Source organism: Borostomias antarcticus (assembly GCF_949987555.1).
Source record: "Borostomias antarcticus genome assembly, chromosome: 18".
Taxonomy (NCBI): domain Eukaryota; kingdom Metazoa; phylum Chordata; class Actinopteri; order Stomiiformes; family Stomiidae; genus Borostomias; species Borostomias antarcticus.
In genome coordinates, this window is record NC_140251.1 from 24,219,132 (window position 1) to 24,243,881 (window position 24,750).

Here is a 24,750-nt window from a genome sequence, read left to right on the forward strand (position 1 = left end):
TACTTATCTCACTTTACTCAGCAGTAGATGTTCATCACCCAGGCCCTTAGAGCTAAGGCGCAGTGAGCGATGGCCCTGTGAGCCAGGCCCTTCAGCCCGTCTGACCTCCAGGCACAAGCAGCATCCATCGGAGATTAGCACCCTGGCCAGACCAGGTAAGGGTCTGACATGTCTACCTGTTTCATGACTAGTTGATTCTTCCCCTTATGCTAGAAGCCGTACGCCGCCAGCACCTAGTTTCCTGCTAATCCCTTTATCCTTTTTGGTTTTCAGTTAGTCTGTGATGCCATCGCCCGTGAGACCAACAGCTCCAGCAGTATTGCCCTACACGTCTTTCCAGAGCCCCCCGCTTACCCCTCTGACATCAAGCTCTGCATGTGCTGGTATGCAGAATTTTGTGAACTACTTCATGTTGCATGTAGGGATATACTTTGAGTTAAATTTCCATTACGTGACAGTACAATTACTTTTAGCCACATCTGTGTTAATATCCAGATTTCCAGAGGATGGTGTGTCAGCAGTTGTCCAGCTTGACCAGCATGCTCGGTGAGGTCATGCAGAGTCTGAGGGAGCTAGCGCAGAGACTATCCGGGGAGTCTGATGGGGTTGCACGGGGAGCAGTACTGGATGCACTGGACCCTGCAAAAACGGAGGAGGATCAGCTGAAGGACAAGGAGCATCAAAGGAAGATGGTGAGTAACTGCAGGGCAGAACTTTGTTCCTTATTTTTGCAGGGAAGTGTCAAGGAATTGTAAAGTAAATGATTGTCTTTATGTTTTGCAGACATGATATCTGAGTACCATCGGTGGCAAAGATCTGCCTGATGCAGTCCGACGGGTGCTGTCAGCCATTGCCACACAGAGAGTGTGGAGTGTCTACAGTGTACATGGGAAGAGGGGGAAGAATCCTCTCAAGAATATGATCCTCTACGATGTCATATTACGTAAGAAATGTTTAAAAATAATACATTGTCTTTGTTTCATGCCATGTGAATTGAAACCATTCCCTTTCTTGATAAAAGGTGCAGTTATGGCCTGTAAGCCAAGCACCACTGTGACGGAGGTGTCTGCCAAGCTGCAGGAGACGCTGAAACATGCCCCTGCTCGATGCAAAAAAGTATGTGATGTCAGTCAGTTAAAATTATTTATTGTATCCAGTGACATGGCATGCTTCCAATGAACGTATGCGACTAGCGTTTACAGAATTACATTTAATTTTACTTACATTTCATTATGTCCTCAGGCATCTGCTCCAGCCCAGCTGACCTCCCCAGCCCAGCCCCTGACCGCAGCTCCAGCCCTGACCACAGTGGAGTATTCAGATGAGGATGACCTCTTCTGCCCAGACCCTCGATTCAGATGAGGGTGACCCCCAGCCCGTCTCCCTAAACCTGCCTTTCCAGCCTGCCAGGATGGATGCCTTTTTTCTAAATAGTTTTTGTAAATTTTAACCTTTTCTTTTTTTTTGTGGGATACAACGGTCTGTTCCCGGTCTGCCTGCCACAGAATGCACACTTTGTTTCATTTTTGTTTTTAGAACTTTTGCAATTGTCCTTATTAACAGTTAACTATGCAATTTTGCAGTAGTGGATCTAAAGCGAGACAATGCATTATTAAGGTTAATAAATCCTTTATTATGCACTTATTAACAGTTAACTATGCAATTTTGCAGTAGTGGATCTAAAGCGAGACAATGCATTATTAAGGTTAATAAATCCTTAATTATGCACTTATTAACAGTATGATTCATGCAGTTCCCCCAAAAGAGCTGTTTTTGTGTGTTTTTGTGTTTCACCACTAAAATATTGCGTTAGTATGTAATGTTTTATTCACATTGTATCAACCTTGATCACATGTAGTGATCATTCCAGATGGGGGAGCTGCATGTAACATACTGTTAATAAGTGCATAATAAATGATTTATTAACCTTAATAATGCTTCAGACAAGATCACTTTTGTCAAATTTGAACATTTATTATACAAGCAGCATAATTATACAAGCGGCATAATACATGCATATGAATTTTTGGCGGTGTGCTCTGTCCGGGGGGCCCCCTGCCCACCGGCGTGGAAAGCGCTCCACGCGCGTGGAGCGCGTTAGCAGGGGGAGGCAATCTGGTGTTCCCCCCCTCTGGGCCAAGCCCTTGGCCCAGAGAGCCATGAAGGGGGAACGGCATCCTGCCTCAATGACGATCAGAGTGGGCCGCGATCGGGAAGACGCTCGGAGGTAACTCAGCCCACTAAGACCGTCAAAGAGTGCCACAGGAGGACTGCTGTACATTATAGTCCCTGGTCCCCACGGGCCGACGCTTCGTGGGTTCCGCGGGAGATACAGCCTCGTGTCTCTGCGTCCATGGCGCCCGCCATGGAAAGCCACAGAGACCAGCTAGCGGCTACTCTGGCATCCACCGGCCGACGCTGGTGGAATACCTGCAAACTACCCCGGACAGAGAGCAATGACGACAACAGCTGACATCGACATACGCAGGAGGAGCAGGGGAGGAGGCGGGGCGAGCATGCGATTACGACAGCAGTAAAGCAAGCGCGAACAATGACATGTTTTGACAGCTTAAATACCTGCGCTCTAGTGAGCTGACCAATGCTATGACAGCTACAGTCAGCTGGTGCTGCGTCATGCGTGACAGATTAACCTCTGCTGACCCCCGGCTGTGACGTACGTGCCTTGGCTGAATTTGCGTCGGAGACTTCATTTCAGACAAGATCACTTTTGTCAAATTTGAACATTTATTATACAAGCAGCATAATTATACAAGCGGCATAATACATGCATATGAATTTTTGGCGGTGTGCTCTGTCCGGGGGGCCCCCTGCCCACCGGCGTGGAAAGCGCTCCACGCGCGTGGAGCGCGTTAGCAGGGGGAGGCAATCTGGTGTTCCCCCCCTCTGGGCCAAGCCCTTGGCCCAGAGAGCCATGAAGGGGGAACGGCATCCTACCTCAATGACGATCAGAGTGGGCCGCGATCGGGAAGACGCTCGGAGGTAACTCAGCCCACTAAGACCGTCAAAGAGTGCCACAGGAGGACTGCTGTACATTATAGTCCCTGGTCCCCACGGGCCGACGCTTCGTGGGTTCCGCGGGAGATACAGCCTCGTGTCTCTGCGTCCATGGCGCCCGCCATGGAAAGCCACAGAGACCAGCTAGCGGCTACTCTGGCATCCACCGGCCGACGCTGGTGGAATACCTGCAAACTACCCCCCAAGAACACACCAGCAACTCCGCGGCCCGTATGCGCAGAAGGGTTGACGGAGAGCGCTCTGACTGATGAGTCAGACAACATTTAATAGTGCACCAGCCACATGACCGCCTGAATACGCAGTACCCCCCCAACCCAATGTCACAGTCCACTCAGCTCTCTGGGCATCCAGAATGTCCTGGACTCCGGGCCGTAGGTAGCGTCCATAAGCAGACGAGGACCATCGGCCCATGACTTCAGGGTAGACACCGGGGCGATGGCGGCGGCGGTGGTTGCCGCTCCTATACGGAGGGAGTGCGCAGTGTACCGGACCGGTGGGAGCCCGCACGCCTGGCAGAGGGCGCGGAGTCTGGCGGCAAACCAGGCTCCGGTCATGGGCTTTGCCTCTCTTATGAAGAGGGGCTCCTCCTCACCGGCCTGGGGTCTGCTCGTCAGTAGAGCTCATGGAGGACAGAGGACAAAACAAGGTGTTATTGCCTGATAAATAAACGGTCACGCCGGCACCAGCTCTGTCCGCCTTGAATGCTTCAGGTGCAGGACGAAATAGAGCGCGTGCAACGTGACATCTGCCCGAGTGAGGTCGTGCGCGGGGTTGAATGACAATGTGCGTGTAGAATATTCACCGACCTCAAGGAACCCATAGAAAGCTGTGAGAATGACTGTTTCTAACATTAAATACGAGTGACCACCAAAACACCCCTGCCTCAACCGTGCGATAACCGTTGAACAAGCGAAGGAGTGAAGGGAAGACGTATATCCATGCCTTGGGGATGCTCTTCGTGATGCCATTAAGGAGGAGCTGGACGGATCGGTTCCCCAGCAGAGAAACGGTGGAGGGGTCCAGGCATCGCATGTGGAATGAACACCTGCAACAATACTCTTAACCGACTGAGGCCGCAGCCGCCTAGACACGACACAATGAACTATGAATGCTGATAGTATTGAATATCCACAGGCATGACGTTTACATTGAATATGGAGCAGAGCGTAGTGGACGCCGGGCCCCAGGTAGCGTTCGCATGCCGATGAAGGGGTCCAGGCAGCGCATGCGAATTGTACGCCTGCTACGACACGTTCGACCGATCGAGGCCGCAGCCGTCAGGATCCAACACGATGGACAATAAATGCTGAGAAACCGAAACGCTAGCGGGCACGAGGTTCATCAAATGTGGAGCAGAACGCAGCGAAAAGAGACCATGCGGTCGCATTGGTCAATGCGGTCCGGGCCAGACCAGCTCTCATGCATCGGGCAGCGGATACAGTAGGGCACGAGGCATCGCTTGGTCCAGAACCATCCGCTGAAGAGGCAGACCAGGCCGCACAGGGCCGCCCGCAGCCGGGCACAGTCTGCAGAACTCTGTAAATCAAAAAGGGAAGCGAGTCTGCGATTCGATCGTTGAGCCGGGGACGAGGATGCGTGGAAAAGAATTCCCCCTGCCCGGACAGCCATGCGACAGCGCACGAATTATTGACGAACGGAATGTACCAACGAACAAGTTGATAAAACACGGTGCACCGTTATGCAGAAGAGAAGCGTTTCCTAGACCACTGAGGGGCCCCGCAAAAAATTAGCGACGATAGAGAAACTGCACGTCGCGCATAACACCCTATCCATCGACCAGTCGATAAACCGATCATGTCATGCACGCAGCATATAATCAGGTGTTTAGTCTTTGAAATAACGCAGAGGGCTAAATGCGAAGAGCAATGCAGGATCCCAACGCAGCGTAAAATGACACATCCGACATCGAAGCGTGACCAGCGCAGCATACATCCCTTTTACATTTAGAAATAAAAGCCCGTAAACCCTGCCCCCAAACACCGCGGAGGAGCAGGCGACGAACGTAAATGGTGGAAGAATAAGCACCGCGTTAAACCGAACAGCCAGGATAGTCGCGCACACGCAGCAGATTGCAGAGCATAATGGCTTGAAACAATTGATGACAATGCACAGGTTACAGTACGTTGCCCTAAGAACCATGCAGTAGCCCGATGCTACTGACCCGAACTAATTACAAAGCCAATAAACTGCAATATTTGGTAAGGCATCATCGCCGTCGTTGTCCCCGAACGAGGTTTGGACATGCCGAAGCAATCGGCCATACAAGCCAGGCCTACCAGACAGGCGAGACAGCCTTAATATTATATAATATTTATCGTTCCTTATCTCATCACTTACAGTCATCAATTAATTCCTCATTTACCTGTACATGGTTTGCATCTCCGGAAGCAATACCGATGCGATCATTGAACGACAAGTCCCTACCAAAATATGTAGGGGTGGGACGTATACCCACCATGTCCTCAGGAAGCGCACTGAGCCGCCTCAGGGCATGAAATGCGCTATCAAACAAGCTTAGATGGATTGATGGGGACACAGCTAGCATTAGCCACACCGAACGGCTAACGCTAGCTGCGTGGCGGCACCTGCAATCATGGGTGCTAGCGTTAGAATCATGAGCTAGTATCAGAATCATGAGCCAGTAATAGAATCATGAGCCAGTATTAGCAATCCAACATAATGATGCCCCGACGTGCAATACGGGAACCTTGACGAACGCCAGCTAGTTAGCAACGAGCAGTATAGCCTGTCATGCGGCCAGCGAATCCACGAACGAGCCGCGAGGGGAGGACTTATGGTGTGTTCGTTTGTGGTCGGAGGTGGCAAGTCGCAAGCGGCAAAATACCTACCTCCGACCTGTGTGCATTCGAGATAAATGACATATATCACAGTCACCTAGTTATATCTACATACCATTATATCACAGTTACCTAGTTATCTATATACCATTATATCACAGTTATCTAGTTATATCTAGTGCATTCGAGCAACTGGGGGCTGAGAAACATCCGAAGTTGCGACGAGGAAGTGCGAGTTCATGCAGTGTTTTATTGTAAGATTCCTAGTAGCAAGTCGCAATTAGCCACCTCCCATTTATAAACGAACGCACCACGAGATGAACCAAATACATAGAGAATCCACATAGCACGTCCACGGCCGAAACCGCAAACATTCAATGGTGAATGCACCCGGCGCACATCGACAGTTGAGTAATGCGGCAGACGAGGCACGGACAACCTCCGACATAGCGGCTCATGAATGAACCCAGTGACCGGCGCGTAGTAATGCTTAACGGACTTCCAACGCAAGCTACGCGAGCAACGAACCATACGCAAGTATGGCACTACGGTGCTACAGGGAGACGGGCACCTCGGCCTCGGAAGCCGGCGCTCCACGACGCCACTAAACGGACCCCCAAACCAAGGACCGGAGAGACGACGCGGGCAGAGAGGAACGCAAGAGCAGAGAACGCGGAAGCAGCGAGGAGACCGCGGCAGCAGGTAGCAAAACGCACCAAATCACAATACGATCACGGAACGCGAGCAAGACGCGGAGCAGCGAGCAATAGCAGGATGGCAGCGGACGCCAGAGCAGAGAACGCGGAAGCAGCGAGCATGCGATTACGACAGCAGTAAAGCAAGCGCGAACAATGACATGTTTTGACAGCTTAAATACCTGCGCTCTAGTGAGCTGACCAATGCTATGACAGCTACAGTCAGCTGGTGCTGCGTCATGCGTGACAGATTAACCTCTGCTGACCCCCGGCTGTGACGTACGTGCCTTGGCTGAATTTGCGTCGGAGACTTCATATTGTCTCGCTTTAGATCCACTACTGCAAAATTGCATAGTTAAAGGACAATGCTCGTTTTTGACAACCTGGACCTTATTTAAGACGTTTGACTCACCGAGATCATTTTGGTGTAGTTCGGAGGCATGTAGAAGAAATTTAAAATCCAGCGCGAGCCAGTATATCCATGTAATGGCGGTGGTCGGGGCACTTAGAATGTAGTTTCTAAAAATCTATTTTCTGCCGCGAAACGGTTGTTTTCATCAATCTGTCTTAATGAATCGCTAGTTGTGCTTACATAGAGCATAGGCCTGTTGTGGTTTTCACATGGTGTTAGTTGGCGTTCTGACATATAATTCGCCATAAAGTAACATTCTAGTTCATCTGGAAAGGCTTTTTTAAATATTTAGCATAGAACTATTTAGTCGCAGCACATACGTGTGTAAACTTCCGCAAACTAGGTAGCCTAGCAACATAAACAATAACAATAGCTACCGTAAGTAGTTCCGCTTCCTGAATCCCCTCTGAGGATTGATCTACACATCTACAATGGTCGCTTCAATACAAGTCAATGGATTTCATAAAATGATCAATAAAACCCTACAGAATTCATACTTTGCGGCGAATTTGATGTTAGAACACCAACGGACACCAATTACCCCCCCCGGTGAGCTTCTTGTCTTTGAAATAGAGAGTTTAACATGTTTTTGAAAGATTTTTCAAGATGCCCATCCACATCCATTGTATGACCAAAACGGTGGTAGAGCAATTATCAGACTTTCTCAAAAGTGCTAGTTTTGTCAACATTTTGATCTGAACCATTGTATATGATCATAAGTAACCTTAAAACAGGGATAAACATGCATTTTCCCTTTACTACTCCTTTAAGCCTGGAGATTGGGTCCTGATCCCCAACCACAGATGGAAGAGCTGGAACTCGCCCAGATGGCTCGGCCCGTACCAGATCCTACTTGCCATGCAGACGGCTGTCAGAGTAGCTGAGAGGACTTTGTGGGTCCATGCGAGCCATTGCTGGGCCGTCCCAGGCCAAGGAGAAGAAGACGATCCACCGAGGGATCACCAGGATGCTGAAGAAGATGCAACCAAACCAACCATCTCAAGGGCCAAAAACAATGGGCCACCACACACCACCACAGTCTTTTCCTCTGTGGAGAAGCTATTGGATGAGGAGTGACCTTGCCCGTCACCTCCTTCACATGTTCGTTGTTATGGCAACGTGGACAGGCTCCACAGCCATGATCTCATAACATACATCACACACACTATGACACTGAAAAGTAACTCAATTCATTTTTCTCCTGAAACTGAAGTCATGGAACGAATGAAGAGACAGGATGACCTAACCACAGCAATATTTGTTTGTCCTGTTGAACGCTGCACTCCACTTGACTGTTGGGTCTAAACGATGGACGAAGATGGATGGACAATAGAGTTAAATCGGTACTACCGGTATTCCCGGGACCTGTCCTCCCGGTAAATGAACAGCGGGAAAACGGGAATTGCAATTTCAATAATAATTAAGAATTGAATTAAGAATTTGACCAAAAAAAGCATTGGCATGGATTTTAATTATAATTTTAACAGCTGAGCAACATTATATTATTGCAATCTCTGCACACAGTCCGTGCGTAGTGAAGTGCATGTCTATTTTCTGCACGACGTACCGTAGGCTACTGCATTCGTGGGCTACCCTACAACATCCCATAGTGTGGGCTACCCTACAACATCCCATAGTGTGGGCTACCCTACAACATCCCATAGCCTGGGCTACCATACAACATCCCATAGTGTGGGCTACCCTACAACATCCCATAGCCTGGGCTACCATACAACATCCCATAGGCCATGTCCAGCCACTCCAGCTTCGTGTGGAAATATTTCCGAGCAACCAAAAACATAAATTAGGCCTATTTATTTTCACAGGCTACTGTTAGGCGTACTTTATAAAAAAGACCTACCTCTGTTTTCTCATATTATGGATGCCATGCAAACCTGTTTTTTTATTTTTCGAGACATTTAATTGCACAGGCTGTCACAGTCGCTTTATAAAAAAGATTAAGATATTTGTGGTGAACTGTTCTACGAATGACTGCAAAATAAATATTCTGTAAACATTGAGCATTGAGTGATCATTTCGGAGCAGCGACCTCATGGTGAATTTAACGAAGTAAATGTCATAAGTTTATTGTGTATAACCAGGCCGGCTGTTAGTGCTTCCCTGCAGTCGGATCACGTAGGCTACATCCGAGCATTACTGAAGTACAAGCTGCTGATTATTATTCAAACTGTGTTCGTTTAGATGACAAACAGCACACAAACACGCCTATGGAGTCCAAGCTATTCTGCATGTGAACTTTATCTCAATATAGATTCTAAGTCAAAATTATTGCTCCACACCATAAAATGAAAAACATTAATATGTCTCCCGGGAATACCGGGAAAGAGAGCCGCAAATCCTGGGAGGAAAAAAATGCAAATTTCTGGAACAATATTTAACCCTAATGGACAATACTACATTTTGTTTATATAAGATTTGACAGGAAAAAAAAAATAGTTCCAGGTTCTACTGTTGTAACTGTGACTGAAGGTGGTTTAAAGAATCTCTTTATTGGTGTGTTTTAACAAGAGATGTTATGCGGGTATTGAAAACTTCAAAATAATTATGGAGTTGACATTTGTAGATCTGTTCCAGACTACCCTCAAGTTACCGTGTTTAACTGTTCTATGCACCTAACTACATCAACTACTGTAAGTAAATTGGACATGAAAAGAGACATCCTAATGAAGCTATTAGTATATGTAGTGATCCTGAGTACCATTCAGGAACGAGGTGGACTGTCAAGTGCACCAAGGGCTGGAACATTAGGCCCAAGAGAGACATGAGAGACGAGAGGAACATCAGGCCCAAGAGAGACATGAGAGACGAGAGGAACATCAGGCCCAAGAGAGACATGAGAGACGAGAGGAACATCAGGCCCAAGAGAGACATGAGAGACGAGAGGAACACTAGGCCCAAGAGAGACATGAGAGACGAGAGGAACATTAGGCCCAAGAGAGACATGAGAGACGAGAGGAACATCAGGCCCAAGAGAGACATGAGAGACGAGAGGAACATCAGGCCCAAGAGAGACATGAGAGACGAGAGGAACACTAGGCCCAAGAGAGACATGAGAGATGAGAGGAACACTAGGCCCAAGAGAGACATGAGAGACGAGAGGAACATTAGGCCCAAGAGAGACATGAGAGACGAGAGGAACATCAGACCCAAGAGAGACATGAGAGACGAGAGGAACATCAGGCCCAAGAGAGACATGAGAGACGAGAGGAACATCAGACCCAAGAGAGACATGAGAGACGAGAGGAACATCAGGCCCAAGAGAGACATGAGAGACGAGAGGAACATCAGGCCCAAGAGAGACATGAGAGACGAGAGGAACATCAGGCCCAAGAGAGACATGAGAGACGAGAGGAACATCAGACCCAAGAGAGACATGAGAGACGAGAGGAACATTAGGCCCAAGAGAGACATGAGAGACGAGAGGAACATTAGGCCCAAGAGAGACATGAGAGACGAGAGGAACATCAGGCCCAAGAGAGACATGAGAGACGAGAGGCCTACGGGGGCAGATCAGGCCCAAGCACCTGGGACAGGCCGGCAAGGTAGTAATAAATGTTATAAGTGGATCCCTCTAAAAAACGGATGGATGGATGAATAATGAATGGTCCACACACACATGGAACTGACAAGGGCCCAGCTAGCTCTGGTGATAAAGACCACCCCCCTCTCTAGCCAGGGTCTGGCGCTTATCAGAAGGAACAAAGGGATGGTGTTGGATGAACTGCCTGAACTTTCCTGTATGAGGTTGCGAATAATAGATGTTAAAAGGAAAAGGTGTAATCAAGCAAGTAACACTGTTTAGAGTGAATATCATTTGTTGGACATGTAATCACTTAAAGTAGAAGTTGACATTTATAAGTCATGTATCTGTTCTTAGTCAAGATCGATTATGTAATCATGTATACGTGTGAGACAGTAATGACAACGTAATGATTGGAGAATGTATCCATGTATCAACTGTTTGAGTATATAGGTAATGATTAAAGTAGGATATTTAATAAGATATTAATTAGACATTTATTCTGTGATGTCCTGCTTTGTGTGAGAGAGATAAGATGTTGAATGCAGGAATTGTTAACTGTCAGGGAGAGAAAGAGAGAAAAAAAAGAAGGGAGAGTGACGTCAACACCCTGCCCCTCTGGGATGGGGGTCAAAAGAAGGCTCGTAAAGAGAGGGACTCCACTTCTTCTTTCCATCAACAGAGGAATGGAGTAAGTCAGACCTTTCTTTCCACTAACAGAGGCGTGGAAGAAGTCAGAGGCTGGAGACCTGGGAGCTATTCTCTTTCATGTTTTTCTTTTGTAACCTGTATTTTTCATGTAACCGGTTTATCTGTATAACTTGTGTATAACATCAAATTTTATATAAAGATTTTACCCTTGCATCAGATATTTTCTCCTCACCTTTATTGGTCTGGTGAGTATTGATATATCTTGCTTGAGTCATTGAATTGATGATTGAGATTTATCTTAAAGGTCTTACAGCAGGGTGATTAGGCCCGTCTGCCCAGGTGGACTAAAGAGGGTCTAACCTGGGCCTTTCCTCCAGAGAGGGAGGCTGAAGAGGGTCTAACCTGGGCCTTTCCTCCGGAGAGGGAGGCTGAAGAGGGTCTAACCTGGGCCTTTCCTCCGGAGAGGGAGGCTGAAGAGGGTCTAACCTGGGCCTTTCCTCCGCAGAGGGAGGCTGAAGAGGGTCTAACCTGGGCCTTTCCTCCGGAGAGGGAGGCTGAAGAGGGTCTAACCTGGGCCTTTCCTCCGGAGAGGGAGGCTGAAGAGGATAAAGAGGGTCTAACCTGGGCCTTTCCTCCGCAGAGGGAGGTTGAAGAGGGTAAAGAGGGTCTAACCTGGGCCTTTCCTCCGGAGAGGGAGGCTGAAGAGGGTCTAACCTGGGCCTTTCCTCCAGAGAGGGAGGTTGAAGAGGGTCTAACCTGGGCCTTTCCTCCAGAGAGGGAGGCTGAAGAGGGTCTAACCTGGGCCTTTCCTCCGGAGAGGGAAGTTGAAGAGGGTCTAACCTGGGCCTTTCCTCCAGAGAGGGAGGCTGAAGAGGGTCTAACCTGGGCCTTTCCTCCGGAGAGGGAGGCTGAAGAGGGTCTAACCTGGGCCTTTCCTCCGGAGAGGGAGGTTGAAGAGGGTCTAACCTGGGCCTTTCCTCCGGAGAGGGAGGTTGAAGAGGGTCTAACCTGGGCCTTTCCTCCGCAGAGGGAGGTTGAAGAGGGTCTAACCTGGGCCTTTCCTCCGGAGAGGGAGGCTGAAGAGGGTCTAACCTGGGCCTTTCCTCCAGAGAGGGAGGCTGAAGAGGGTCTAACCTGGGCCTTTCCTCCGGAGAGGGAGGCTGAAGAGGGTCTAACCTGGGCCTTTCCTCCGCAGAGGGAGGTTGAAGAGGGTCTAACCTGGGCCTTTCCTCCGGAGAGGGAGGTTGAAGAGGGTCTAACCTGGGCCTTTCCTCCGGAGAGGGAGGCTGAAGAGGGTCTAACCTGGGCCTTTCCTCCAGAGAGGGAGGCTGAAGAGGGTCTAACCTGGGCCTTTCCTCCGCAGAGGGAGGTTGAAGAGGGTCTAACCTGGGCCTTTCCTCCGGAGAGGGAGGTTGAAGAGGGTCTAACCTGGGCCTTTCCTCCGGAGAGGGAGGCTGAAGAGGGTCTAACCTGGGCCTTTCCTCCAGAGAGGGAGGCTGAAGAGGGTCTAACCTGGGCCTTTCCTCCGGAGAGGGAGGCTGAAGAGGGTCTAACCTGGGCCTTTCCTCCGGAGAGGGAGGCTGAAGAGGGTCTAACCTGGGCCTTTCCTCCGCAGACGGAGGCTGAAGAGGAATGTGTGTGTGTGAGTTGACACTGAGGAGTTGACCTTTGAGCTGTGAGCACGAACAGAGGTCTACATCAAGTGGCACCGCTCTGACAGAGAGAGCGCATTGGAGCACACACACATTTGGGAGAGAGAATGGGGAGATGCATTTTAAGAGAGGCTATGAATGTTTGACTCGTGATGGTAGTTTAAAGCAGTAACATATTAGATTCATGAGCCACGGATAACAATAAAACCCGGTGGGAGAAAGGAGTTGGTACTAAAGGTCCAATAAGCCATGGCAGGGAATTTACATAAATAAGCCATCACTTTGAGATCGAAAGGTCGAAAAGCCTACTCTTCAAAAGTATAGTCAGAGATTTTGCATCTAAAATGAACTACTCTAACTATTGGATTTGAAAAAAATATACCTCTTAGTACCTCTGCACCCATATTTTACCCAATTCCTTTAACCCAAGCTGCTTGTCATTTTCATGTAGGATTAGATAGACTGAGTAACTCCTATATAGGAATAGAAGGGACTTCTAAACAGGGTGACACTAGAGGGTAATGAGAATTTCTCTCAACTTGTTCTATTCAAAGATTATGCATTTTTCTGAAATAGCCCGACCGTAATTGGTTCACCATATTTAAGATATATTAGTCCAAGTAGAAAATCATGCACCGAGTACTAGGTTAGCTTGTACAGGGGTATCCACTACAGTTAATTCTATTATTATTTCTGGATTAAAATGTTAAATTGTTGATTGCATCGTTACAGCCTAACCAAATTGCACCCACAGGAATCTGAACTTCAAAAGCGAGTTAGACAATTCAAAGTGACCTCTTCAATATGTTATAGCATGTACTGTATTGATTTTTTCAGATAAAACACACAGATTAGGACACAAATGAATGATCTAGGCCTATTTATGAGATGTTATATCCAGGTTCAGAGAGCCATTCCAAGAGGTGTATTTTTGATCTGTAGGGAAACAGCTTATTCAACTTTAAATAGCAGCAGTGTAGGAAGATGCTATCTTTCTCATTTAATTCCCATGATTAGGAAGGTTGATCACGCTGAAATGCAGGTAATTCATCACCAATCAAACTCTAGACACAGTAGAACTATCTCAAATTTAAATGTGTTTGTATATTATCTCCTAACTCTGGCTTGTATATAACTCAGCTTTAAGCCATAACTCTCTCAACTTTCTTGCAAAGACACATGGCTGTGGTGTCCAGCCTTGCTGCCTGGGCCTCACCGTCCTGCGGGGACGTCCATGTGTGATAGTAGGTTCTGGGCCTCACCGTCCTGCGGGGACGTCCATGTGTGATAGTAGGTCCAGCCTTGCTGCCTGGGCCTCACCGTCCTGCGGGGACGTCCATGTGTGATAGTAGGCTCAAAATGCTGTTCGTTTATTTCAGATCCAAATGCTACATTAAGAGTTCCATGAAGCAAACAATAAAGACATTGATTTTAAATACTGTTCATAGATAAAATGCTTGGGGAATTTTTGATAATGCCTTTTCGAGTCCTGGATATTCTCAAATCTATGTGTATAATTTTTATGGTTATTTTCATCATTATTATTTTTGGGAGTTAAAAATATTGGAAAGTGTTTACCTGCTTTACAGATTTGCCCAATTGCTGCATTCATGTTAAAATAAGAAGTTGAATTAGATGTTTATTCAATTCGAGATCTAAGTGAAGTCTGTGCCATTGACATTGAGGATTTGGAATATTTTGAGACATAATCTGTTGTGTTTCAAAATTGAATTGAAGGGTTTTTACTCTAAAACAAAGAAAGAGTTTTTTTCCTACTCTCATGAATATGTGAGAATGAGTATTAGTTTAGTAATCATGTCATCTTTTTACCTTGCTTCCGTCAAATTTTGAAGCAAGGATTTTTGGTGCATGGTTGCATGTGGAGAGGAAATAATATTGAGTTTGTTAAATTTCAGTCATCTTTATTATGCTCCACCTAGTGGAGAAAATAGATTACTTCCTTTCCACATGTGTAACATTAAGTTTTACCAAATTTATTTGAGATTATTTTATTATTATATTATTTAATTTGATTATCCACATTGTTGAGACTTTCATTTTTATTATAGTTGTGGATGTTTAATCCACAAAACGGGGGATTAAACTAATTAATTGTTAATGAAATTTCAGTCTCACTAATGCACCATTTGTTCTTTTCTGTTTTCCTACCTGACTGTTCTTCTAACTGTGTAGTTTGTTCCCATAGAATCAGTCTGTTTAAAATACCATTTGTTTCTGTGTGACATCACTTCCCTGTCCTGTTCGTCATGCTTGACGTCACTTCCTTTCCCACGTTATAAGATATCACTCCCTAGTCCCGTTCACCACTCTAAGCGTGAGAACCACATCTCTGTTTAGAGTCCGCTTTGCAAACATAACATCAGAATAAACCTATTGTATTTGTTTGAAACCAGCTTGAATCGACCACTCAGTGTGTTTTTGAAATCTACCTAAAACCAAGCAAGAATTTCCTCCCTATGTCGTACCTCCAGTAGATGAGGATCCCCGTTAGGACGATGAGGCCGAGGCCGGTGAGGCTGGACACCAGGGCCAGGGGCAGCACCGCCCGCCTCTCCCTCTCCCAGGCTGAGCCCACCCTGGACTGGGGGCTGCTGTTACTGGCCTCTGAGTGGAGGACGAGACGCAGGACACGGGTCACACAGCACAACACTCACACACACGTACGCACTCGCACACACACACATACCCACACGCACACACGTACACACACACTCACACACACACGTACACACTCACACACACACACATACACTCACACACGTACACACACACTCACACACACGTACACACTCGCACACACACACACACTCACACACGTACACACACACTCACACACATGTACACACACACACACATGCACGCACACACATACAGTACACACACACACACACACTCACTCACACACATACTGCCACACACACACATACTGCCACACACACACACACACACACACACACACACACGGCAGAAGACAGACATGCCAGACTGACGCACGCTGCTCAAACCACCCACACAAATCCCTCTTGCTTAACTAGAAAAGAATGAACAGGAAATGCGGTCGATACTTAAACCCCCACTCAGCCGCCCAGACTGGCATGCGCACACAGAGCGCAGGTTAAACACACAACATGCAGGACATGTTGACAGGATGAGGCATCCTGAGTTAAAGTGACAATGTGACTTGGCTGATGCGCTTCCTTACTGCCCTAAACTGGAACATTGATGAATATATTTTGCAAACCAGTGAGAGAACTACTAGTACTTACTGTAGTGCTATAGAGAAGTGACATGGGGACGACACATGAAGAGCTGGTCAAACTTACCCTTGTGTTCAGGTTTGAGATGAACTCACATGCTTGCTGGGCTGTATAACCCCGATAACTATACCATATTATAACCCTGGTGACTATACCATATTATAACCCTGGTGACTATACCATATTATAACCCTGGTGACTATACCATATTATAACCCTGGTGACTATACCATATTATAACCCTGGTGACTATACCATATTATAACCCTGGTGACTATACCATATTATAACCCTGGTGACTATACCATATTATAACCCTGGTGACTATACCATATTATAACCCTGGTGACTATACCATATTATAACCCTGGTGACTATACCATATTATAACCCTGGTGACTATACCATATTATAACCCTGGTGACTATACCATATTATAACCCTGGTGACTATACCATATTATAACCCTGGTGACTATACCATATTATAACCCTGGTGACTATACCATATTATAACCCTGGTGACTTTACCATATTATAACCCTGGTGACTATACCATATTATAACCCTGGTGACTATACCATATTATAACCCTGGTGACTATACCATATTATAACCCTGGTGACTATACCATATTATAACCCTGGTGACTATACCATATTATAACCCTGGTGACTATACCATATTATAACCCTGGTGACTATACCATATTATAACCCTGGTGACTATACCATATTATAACCCTGGTGACTATACCATATTATAACCCTGGTGACTTTACCATATTATAACCCTGGTGACTATACCATATTATAACCCTGGTGACTATACCATATTATAACCCTGGTTATAATACTATACCATATTATAACCCTGGTGACTATACCATATTATAACCCTGGTTATAATACTATACCATATTATAACCCTGGTGACTATACCATATTATAACCCTGGTGACTATACCATATTATAACCCTGGTGACTATACCATATTGGTGGTGATTGATGATAAAGATTGCAAGTGGAAACGATGCCTTGGTCTACACACTATGTGCTTAAGAATTATTCAAGACTGGCCCCCAATGTTGAAACACACATTAGACTCACTCTGGATGAGTATGTTGTGATGCAAAATGTCTTGAAAGAAATGTTCAATATATTACTAAGATCCTGATGTCTTGACCATGGAAGTATATGAATAAGGTTCCTGTGAGCAGATGGCTTGGTCAGTGGCCGAATGTGTGCTTGTTGTATGTGTAGGACAGTGGTAGTTATATTGAATTGCTAGGTCAGAAACTCTGCATCAGCAGGAAATCTGCTCTTACTGGGGGGAAGGGATCTGCTCCCATCTGCTGGTCATCAACCGCTACTGCAAGTGGCAGGGATACATGATCGTCTTATATCAACACTGAATTATTCATATCTGTTTATAAATTATTTCATTCCACTGATCCATTTTAAGTATGATATTGTTTTTCAAAATGTCATGCTTTCTGATTGGGCATTATTAGTTTTATAGGGGCTTAGTTTTATTTGAGCTAGTCATCTGTATGACCACTAAAATAAGAGTTTGCTTATGGACATGCATGATACAAAGCATCTAAATGTAACAGACTACAGTAGAAACACAGAACATAGGACCCTCATATGATGATGACTGTGGGCTTGTGAGGTCAGGACATCCTCTATGACCATGGTGGTCAGACCACACTGGTGGCTTGGATGTGTTTTAGGGTGACATGCTCTCTCAAGGACCTCCACAAACCTTACTCACACACACACACACACACTAAAAGTGATGACATTTTAGTTTTCAGACAGGTGGTTGGTTAGTCAAGTCCTCAGGCCATCTCCTGCTCCATGGCTGTAGTTTTCCTCCGTTGCGTGAAGTTGAGCAGAGAAATGCTGCCCCCCGGTGGAGGGTTGTTTATTTTTACCTGCGACTGGCTGCTCCTGCTCAGTCTCTCTCTCTGCGCGCTCGCTGATGCTGAAGTCGGACGAGGTGTCGTTGTCGTCCGGGGTCTCGCCCTGCCCCGAGCCGCTCTCCTCCTCCTCCCCCCCCAGCGACCACGGCGCCGCGGAGGTCACCACGGAGATGCTCGCCGTGGTGCCCCCCATCTCCGTGGCGACAGCGCTGCCACCCTCGCTCTCGAAATAGAACGCTGAGGAGCGCTCGTCAGAGTCGTCAGCGGCAACAGGGGCCACCGTGGGGGCGAGCGAGGGGACGACCCCGGTCGAGAGAGTGGGCGTGTCCTCATCTCCGGAGGCTGAACCCTGAACCCTGTCCCCCTCCTGGTCTAGGCTGAACAGGGCGGAGCCCGAGGCGCTACTGCTGTCTGCCTGACCTCCAGGGGTGAGGGTGGGGGTGGTAGTGGAGGCTGGGGGAGAGGCTGTGGGGGTGATGGGGGGGAGGGTTTGGGGGACCGAGGCTTTGCCCAACCAGCGGTCCTCGGAGGCCATGGCTGCAACAGAAACGGGCAGGTCACTCGGGGAGGTGGAGGGAGGGTGGGGGGGGGGGCAGGAGGAAGTAGGAGAGACTCCGCTAGCAGAGGAGCAGAGAGGCGGGTCTACAGACGGAGAGAGGAGCTGGTGGTCTACATAGCTACTGGAGGCTGAGGGAGGCCCCCCGCTAGAGGACAGCTCTAGGCCAGCCATGTCCCAGTCTGACGGGGGCAGGGGGGCGTGAGGAGAGGCATGCAACCAGGTGGACGAGGAGGAGGAGGAGGAGGCGGAGGAGGGGGTGGTGGTGGAGGAGGAGGAGGGGGTGGTGGTGGAGGAGGGTTCCAGAGAGCAGGAGCACATGACGTCCACACCGATAGCGAACAGATCCCCCCCGTCACCATGGCCCCCGGAGAGGAGGGACTCAACCTCCCGCCCTGAGGCCTCGTCCTGGAGGCCGGCGAGGCCCGGGGTCCCAGAGAGAGGGAGGCCGCTGGACAGCAGGACAGAAGGCTGGAGGACAGGGGGGAGGAGGGACAGAGAGGCTGTCCCAGAGACGAGGCTAGAGAGGCCGGAGGGGCCCCAGGCAGACGGGGCAGTGGAGGTTTGGAGAGGGGGAGTATCGCTAAACAGAAGAGGCTCGTCCGAGGACGAGGAACCAGACAGCACATCGCCACCATCACCGTCATCATCATCACCAAACTCAACACCACGAGAGAAGAGCGAGTCCCAGCCGGACGGGGGGTGTGAGGGGGGAGGGGGGGCAGACAGACCAGGGGTGGAGGCGGGGAGCGCAGGGGTGGGAGGAGCCAGTGAACGCTTGCCGCTAGACAACAGTGCGGTAGCGTCATGCTGGGGGTCCAGAGCGGGTAGTGGCACGGACGACACACGCTGAGGCGAGGGGGGAGGGGCATGCAAGCAGGCGGTGGGGGCGGAGCCAGGGTCGCCGGGGTCCGGCGTGTCACACATGAAGGGGGAGGAGTCGGAGGGGAGGATGGACGGACGCTCACCGCTGAAGTCCGGCTGCGTGGTCTGGGAGGGAGCGCCACCAAAGGGCGAAGCAGAGGTGGTGGAAGAAACAAAGGGCATGCTGGGACTTGTAGGCCGCAGTGGCACTCCCAGAGCGAAGGAGGGGTCGGAGGTCGCCGCCGTGGCGTCCGTGGCTTCGCTGCTGATGTCACCGGTGGCGGTTACAGGGCGCACCATCCCTCGGCCCGCCTCTGCCCGGGGCGCGGCGGTTGTGATGTCATCAGTGTGAGGGGGTGTGGTCTTGTACAGGGGGGTGGGGCTGCTAAAGAACACAGCCCTGCTGGAGGAGGTGGAGGAGCCTGAAGAGGCGCTGGCCCTGCTGGGTTTTGAGAAGACAGCGTGACGCCTCTCACTGGTCCCAGATCCACCAGGCTGTGTGGGTCTGGATGCAAGGCCCGGTACCGTGGTTCTCCTACGGGCGGATTGTGTTGTGGTTCTGGTCCCGGGGAGGGGCAGGCTCGGCGGGGCTGTCAGGGTTGTTGGACTGGTCCTGGTGGGGTTGGTGGAGGTCCGGTCCATGTGATTGTCCGGACTTTCACCTGTTTCCTCCCAGGTTTGATTGGGTCCATAGTCTTCCTGTTGAGGAGTCACACAGCATGTAGGGAACGCTTTCAACTCACAATGGAATCATACTTGCCATTTACTGTACTGTATCGTGCTAAAAAATGTCATAAAAAAGATTTATGGAATATTATTCTTACCTCTTCAAATTCAGTTGAATCGGGATCTGGGTTGGTGTCTGAAAATAAGAACACTTTTAACAATCAGATACTCAGTGGATGAAGACATCAGTAGAAATAATACAAACCATACAGCAGCCTGCATTTCACACATTATCATATTATCATATAGGCTTCACAATAGTAAGCAGGTGAATTTGATATAGCACCTCTCACATACACACAGACACAGCTGGTCAGTCAATGGGTCAGTAAGGGCCCAAACTATGTTGCAAAAAGTGGCAATGAGTATTTTTAAATAAACCCCAAAATATTAGAGCAAGAATAAAAAAATCAAAAGGTAAAAAGGTGTCACATGAATTCAACTAAAACGAAAGAGAGAAAACCCACAAGGGGTCTGACAGACGGTGTTAAACAGATATGAAACCATTCTGTTTATGTTCAGGCAGACATCTTCCTTGCAGAGTTTGGAGCATTTGAGTCATACTATATATTCCAATCCACAGACTGGTCTTCTGGAAGAAGTGCTTGATAAAACCCTCTGGAGCCTGAGATCAGTCCAGTATTTCCCAACATACTGATGAATCTCAAAGTCATTGAAGACATAATGAGTCTGGATTTGGAACCTTTGTGAATATAATAATAACAATAGCAATAGCAATAGCAATAACAATAACAATAATAATAATAATAATAATGAACAAAACAACATTAATAATAATAATAATAATAATAAGTAGAAAGTACATTTCCTGGAGAAAATGTGAGGTGGGCTAGCTGCTGCAGCTGTATGTAACAGCTACTGCTAGAACTACTATGGACCGGGCAATCTCCATGCACCCACCGGCGAAGACCGTGCGTCTCTAGCCCACTCAGGGTCTGAGTTGTGGGGCCTGTGGCGTGGATAGTGGCGTGGTGGTGAGACTCCGCCCCCTCAGGTCAGAGCCAGTCGGGGACAGTGTACCCCTCTCCGGGCCACCTCCCTGACTCCACCGGTGAAGACCGTGTGTCTCTAGCCCACTCAGGGGCTGAGTTGTGGGGCCCGTGGCGTGGATAGTGGCGTGCTGGTTAGCCTCCGCCCCCTTGGGTCACAGCTAGTTGGGGACAGTACAGTGACCTCCGGGCAATTTCCATGCATCCACCATTGAAGACTGTGTGTCTCTAGCCCACTCAGGGGTTGAAAAGTGGGTTCTGTGGTTTGAATAGTGGCGTGGTGGCGAGGCTCCGCCCCTTTCGGTCATAGCCAGTCAGGGACGTAGTACTCCTCTCCGGGCTACCATGGATGTATTTATAGAACTGGATAGGGTCACTCCATTCACTGACTGCTCGAAAGAGTGAAGCCATATTGAATCGCGCCATCTTTGAAAAAAATGTGTCACTGATACCTTTGTGCAGTCAAAGGTATCAATGACGCGTTGTTGTAGTCCACGAACAGATTGCGTTCATGGCTCACCCCGCTAGTTAGCAATGAAAAGCGGCTTGCTTATTAATCTACTTTCGTCAAATATATCTGTTGGAATTGTTTTATTTTTTATCCAGGCATCTTAGTTTTAACAGTATAATTGTGACTGAACATGTTTTGTTGCTAGTAGGTGGTATTCATTCTGTTCACAACAAAGCGATGGGCAGCCAGGCGGCATGAAGTTTGCGGCTAACCCGCCGAGCTCGAAACAGAATGAATACCACCTACTAAAACTAAGATGTCTGGATAAGAAAATGTTTTCGCGACTGCACATGTCAAAGGTATCAGTGACGCGTTTTTTTTCCAAGATGGCGCGGTTCAATAGGGCTCCACTTTAGATTTCGAATCCTGGGGGCCTGCAGGCTTCCCACCGGCCCCCACCAGTGAAGATCATGTGTCTCTATTCCACTTTGGCTGAGTTCTGTTCTACCACATTAGTTATAATAGGGTGCCTGTACCTTTAAGAGAGGCTGCACATGCACACCAATTCAAAAAAAGCAACAGCTGCCAACACTCTAATCCCAACTGACACTCTGATCCTAGACATGGTCCACTTCAGACAGCTCTATCGCGAAAACTATAAATGTTACAGCTTATATATTGACACCATAGGAATTGTGAGAACTTGCAGAACATTTCTATGTATAATATGTCTGTATAGTTTAAACACTGTAGGCATGGCGACAAGTTAGAAAAAGGGTACAAATGCAAAATTAGCAGCTCAAAAGTTAGTGCGGCACCATATGTTTAAATGGGGAGCGCAGTTGCGAACAAGTTGTCATACAGCGAAAACTGTAAGTCACACAACTTAGATACTTACATTGTACGAATCAGCACAGTTGTGTGAACATTTTGATATATAATATGTGTGTGAGCTGTCAAAACTGTAGGAGTGCCAGCAGTTTACAAAATGTGTGAATATTTTCAAAGCAACTGCTGCCACCACTCTAAAAACATAAATTTTCTGAACATTCCAAAAAACAGTTTCAAGCTGTTTCAATGGGACAAAAAAGAGTTTTAAAAGTAAAATTTCTAAAAAAAACTATAAAAAATATCAAAAATCTGAATGGATCCATTAAAGAGCTAAACATTATGAACATTTCAAAGTTTGAATGAAGTTTCTAGCACAAAGTATGAAGAAGTAGTTAAGGAGACAAAAACTGGGGTGAATAATAATAAAGAAAGAAAGAAAGAAAGAAAGAAAGAAAGAAAGAAAGAAAGAAAGAAAGAAAGAAAGAAAGAAAGAAAGAAAGAAATGAATAGTGGGAATATCACAAGTTCGGCTAGCTTTTGCAAGCTAGCCCACCTAATAATAATATAATAATAATAATAATAATAGATTGGATTTACAAAGTGCCTTTGTCAAACTCAACACTACTGTAACATAGAGCACTGTAGAGAACATGATGGCTGTTACTGGTCTAACACAGGGGTGTGTTACTGGTCTAACACAGGGGTGTGTTACTGGTCTATCACAGGGGTGTGTTACTGGTCTATCACAGGGGTGTGTTACTGGTCTATCACAGGGGTGTGTTACTGGTCTAACACAGGGGTGTGTTACTGGTCTAACAGGGGTGTGTTACTGGTCTATCACAGGGGTGTGTTACTGGTCTAACACAGGGGTGTGTTACTGGTCTATCACAGGGGTGTGTTACTGGTCTATCACAGGGGTGTGTTACTGGTCTATCACAGGGGTGTGTTACTGGTCTATCACAGGGGTGTGTTACTGGTCTAACCCAGGGGTGTGTTACTGGTCTATCACAGGGGTGTGTTACTGGTCTAACACAGGGGTGTGTTACTGGTCTAACAGGGGTGTGTTACTGGTCTAACAGGGGTGTGTTACAGGGGTGTGTTACTGGTCTATCACAGGGGTGTGTTACTGGTCTAACAGGGGTGTGTTACTGGTCTATCACAGGGGTGTGTTACTGGTCTATCACAGGGGTGTGTTACTGGTCTAACAGGGTTGTGTTACTGGTCTAACAGGGGTGTGTTACTGGTCTAACCCAGGGGTGTGTTACTGGTCTAACAGGGGTGTGTTACTGGTCTATCACAGGGGTGTGTTACTGGTCTAACAGGGGTGTGTTACTGGTCTATCACAGGGGTGTGTTACTGGTCTATCACAGGGGTGTGTTACTGGTCTATCACAGGGGTGTGTTACTGGTCTATCACAGGGGTGTGTTACTGGTCTAACAGGGGTGTGTTACTGGTCTAACAGGGGTGTGTTACTGGTCTAACAGGGGTGTGTTACTGGTCTATCACAGGGGTGTGTTACTGGTCTAACAGGGGTGTGTTACTGGTCTAACAGGGGTGTGTTACTGGTCTAACAGGGGTGTGTTACTGGTCTAACAGGGGTGTGTTACTGGTCTATCACAGGGGTGTGTTACTGGTCTATCACAGGGGTGTGTTACTGGTCTATCACAGGGGTGTGTTACTGGTCTATCACAGGGGTGTGTTACTGGTCTAACAGGGGTGTGTTACTGGTCTAACAGGGGTGTGCTACTGGTCTATCACAGGGGTGTGTTACTGGTCTAACAGGGCTGTGATCACAGGGGTGTGTTACTGGTCTAACAGGGCTGTGATCACAGGGGTGTGTTACTGGTCTAACAGGGCTGTGATCACAGGGGTGTGTTACTGGTCTAACAGGGCTGTGATCACAGGGGTGTGTTACTGGTCTAACAGGGCTGTGATCACAGGGGTGTGTTACTGGTCTAACAGGGCTGTGATCACAGGGGTGTGTTACTGGTCTATCACAGGGGTGTGTTACTGGTCTAACAGGGTTGTGTTACTGGTCTAACAGGGGTGTGTTACTGGTCTATCACAGGGGTGTGTTACTGGTCTAACAGGGGTGTGTTACTGGTCTAACAGGGGTGTGTTACTGGTCTATCACAGGGGTGTGTTACTGGTCTATCACAGGGGTGTGTTACTGGTCTATCACAGGGGTGTGTTACTGGTCTAACACAGGGGTGTGTTACTGGTCTATCACAGGGGTGTGTTACTGGTCTAACAGGGGTGTGTTACTGGTCTATCACAGGGGTGTGTTACTGGTCTAACAGG

General features: G+C 47.8%; 1 protein-coding gene across 1 annotated transcript in view; it reads right to left on the reverse strand.

Annotated features, from left to right (window-relative positions):
- Positions 1-24,750, reverse strand: part of ptprz1a (protein tyrosine phosphatase receptor type Z1a) — a gene marked incomplete at its 5' end in the record, with an annotated part of 201,377 nt that overhangs the window by 86,927 nt on the left and 89,700 nt on the right. The window contains 7 exons of the mRNA XM_084452851.1: positions 15,293-15,431; positions 18,024-18,426; positions 18,511-18,749; positions 18,900-19,018; positions 19,118-19,794; positions 19,957-20,130; positions 20,256-20,293. Coding sequence (XP_084308977.1) covers positions 15,293-15,431; positions 18,024-18,426; positions 18,511-18,749; positions 18,900-19,018; positions 19,118-19,794; positions 19,957-20,130; positions 20,256-20,293 — 1,789 coding nt within the window. The remainder of the gene's footprint in view (positions 1-15,292; positions 15,432-18,023; positions 18,427-18,510; positions 18,750-18,899; positions 19,019-19,117; positions 19,795-19,956; positions 20,131-20,255; positions 20,294-24,750) is intronic.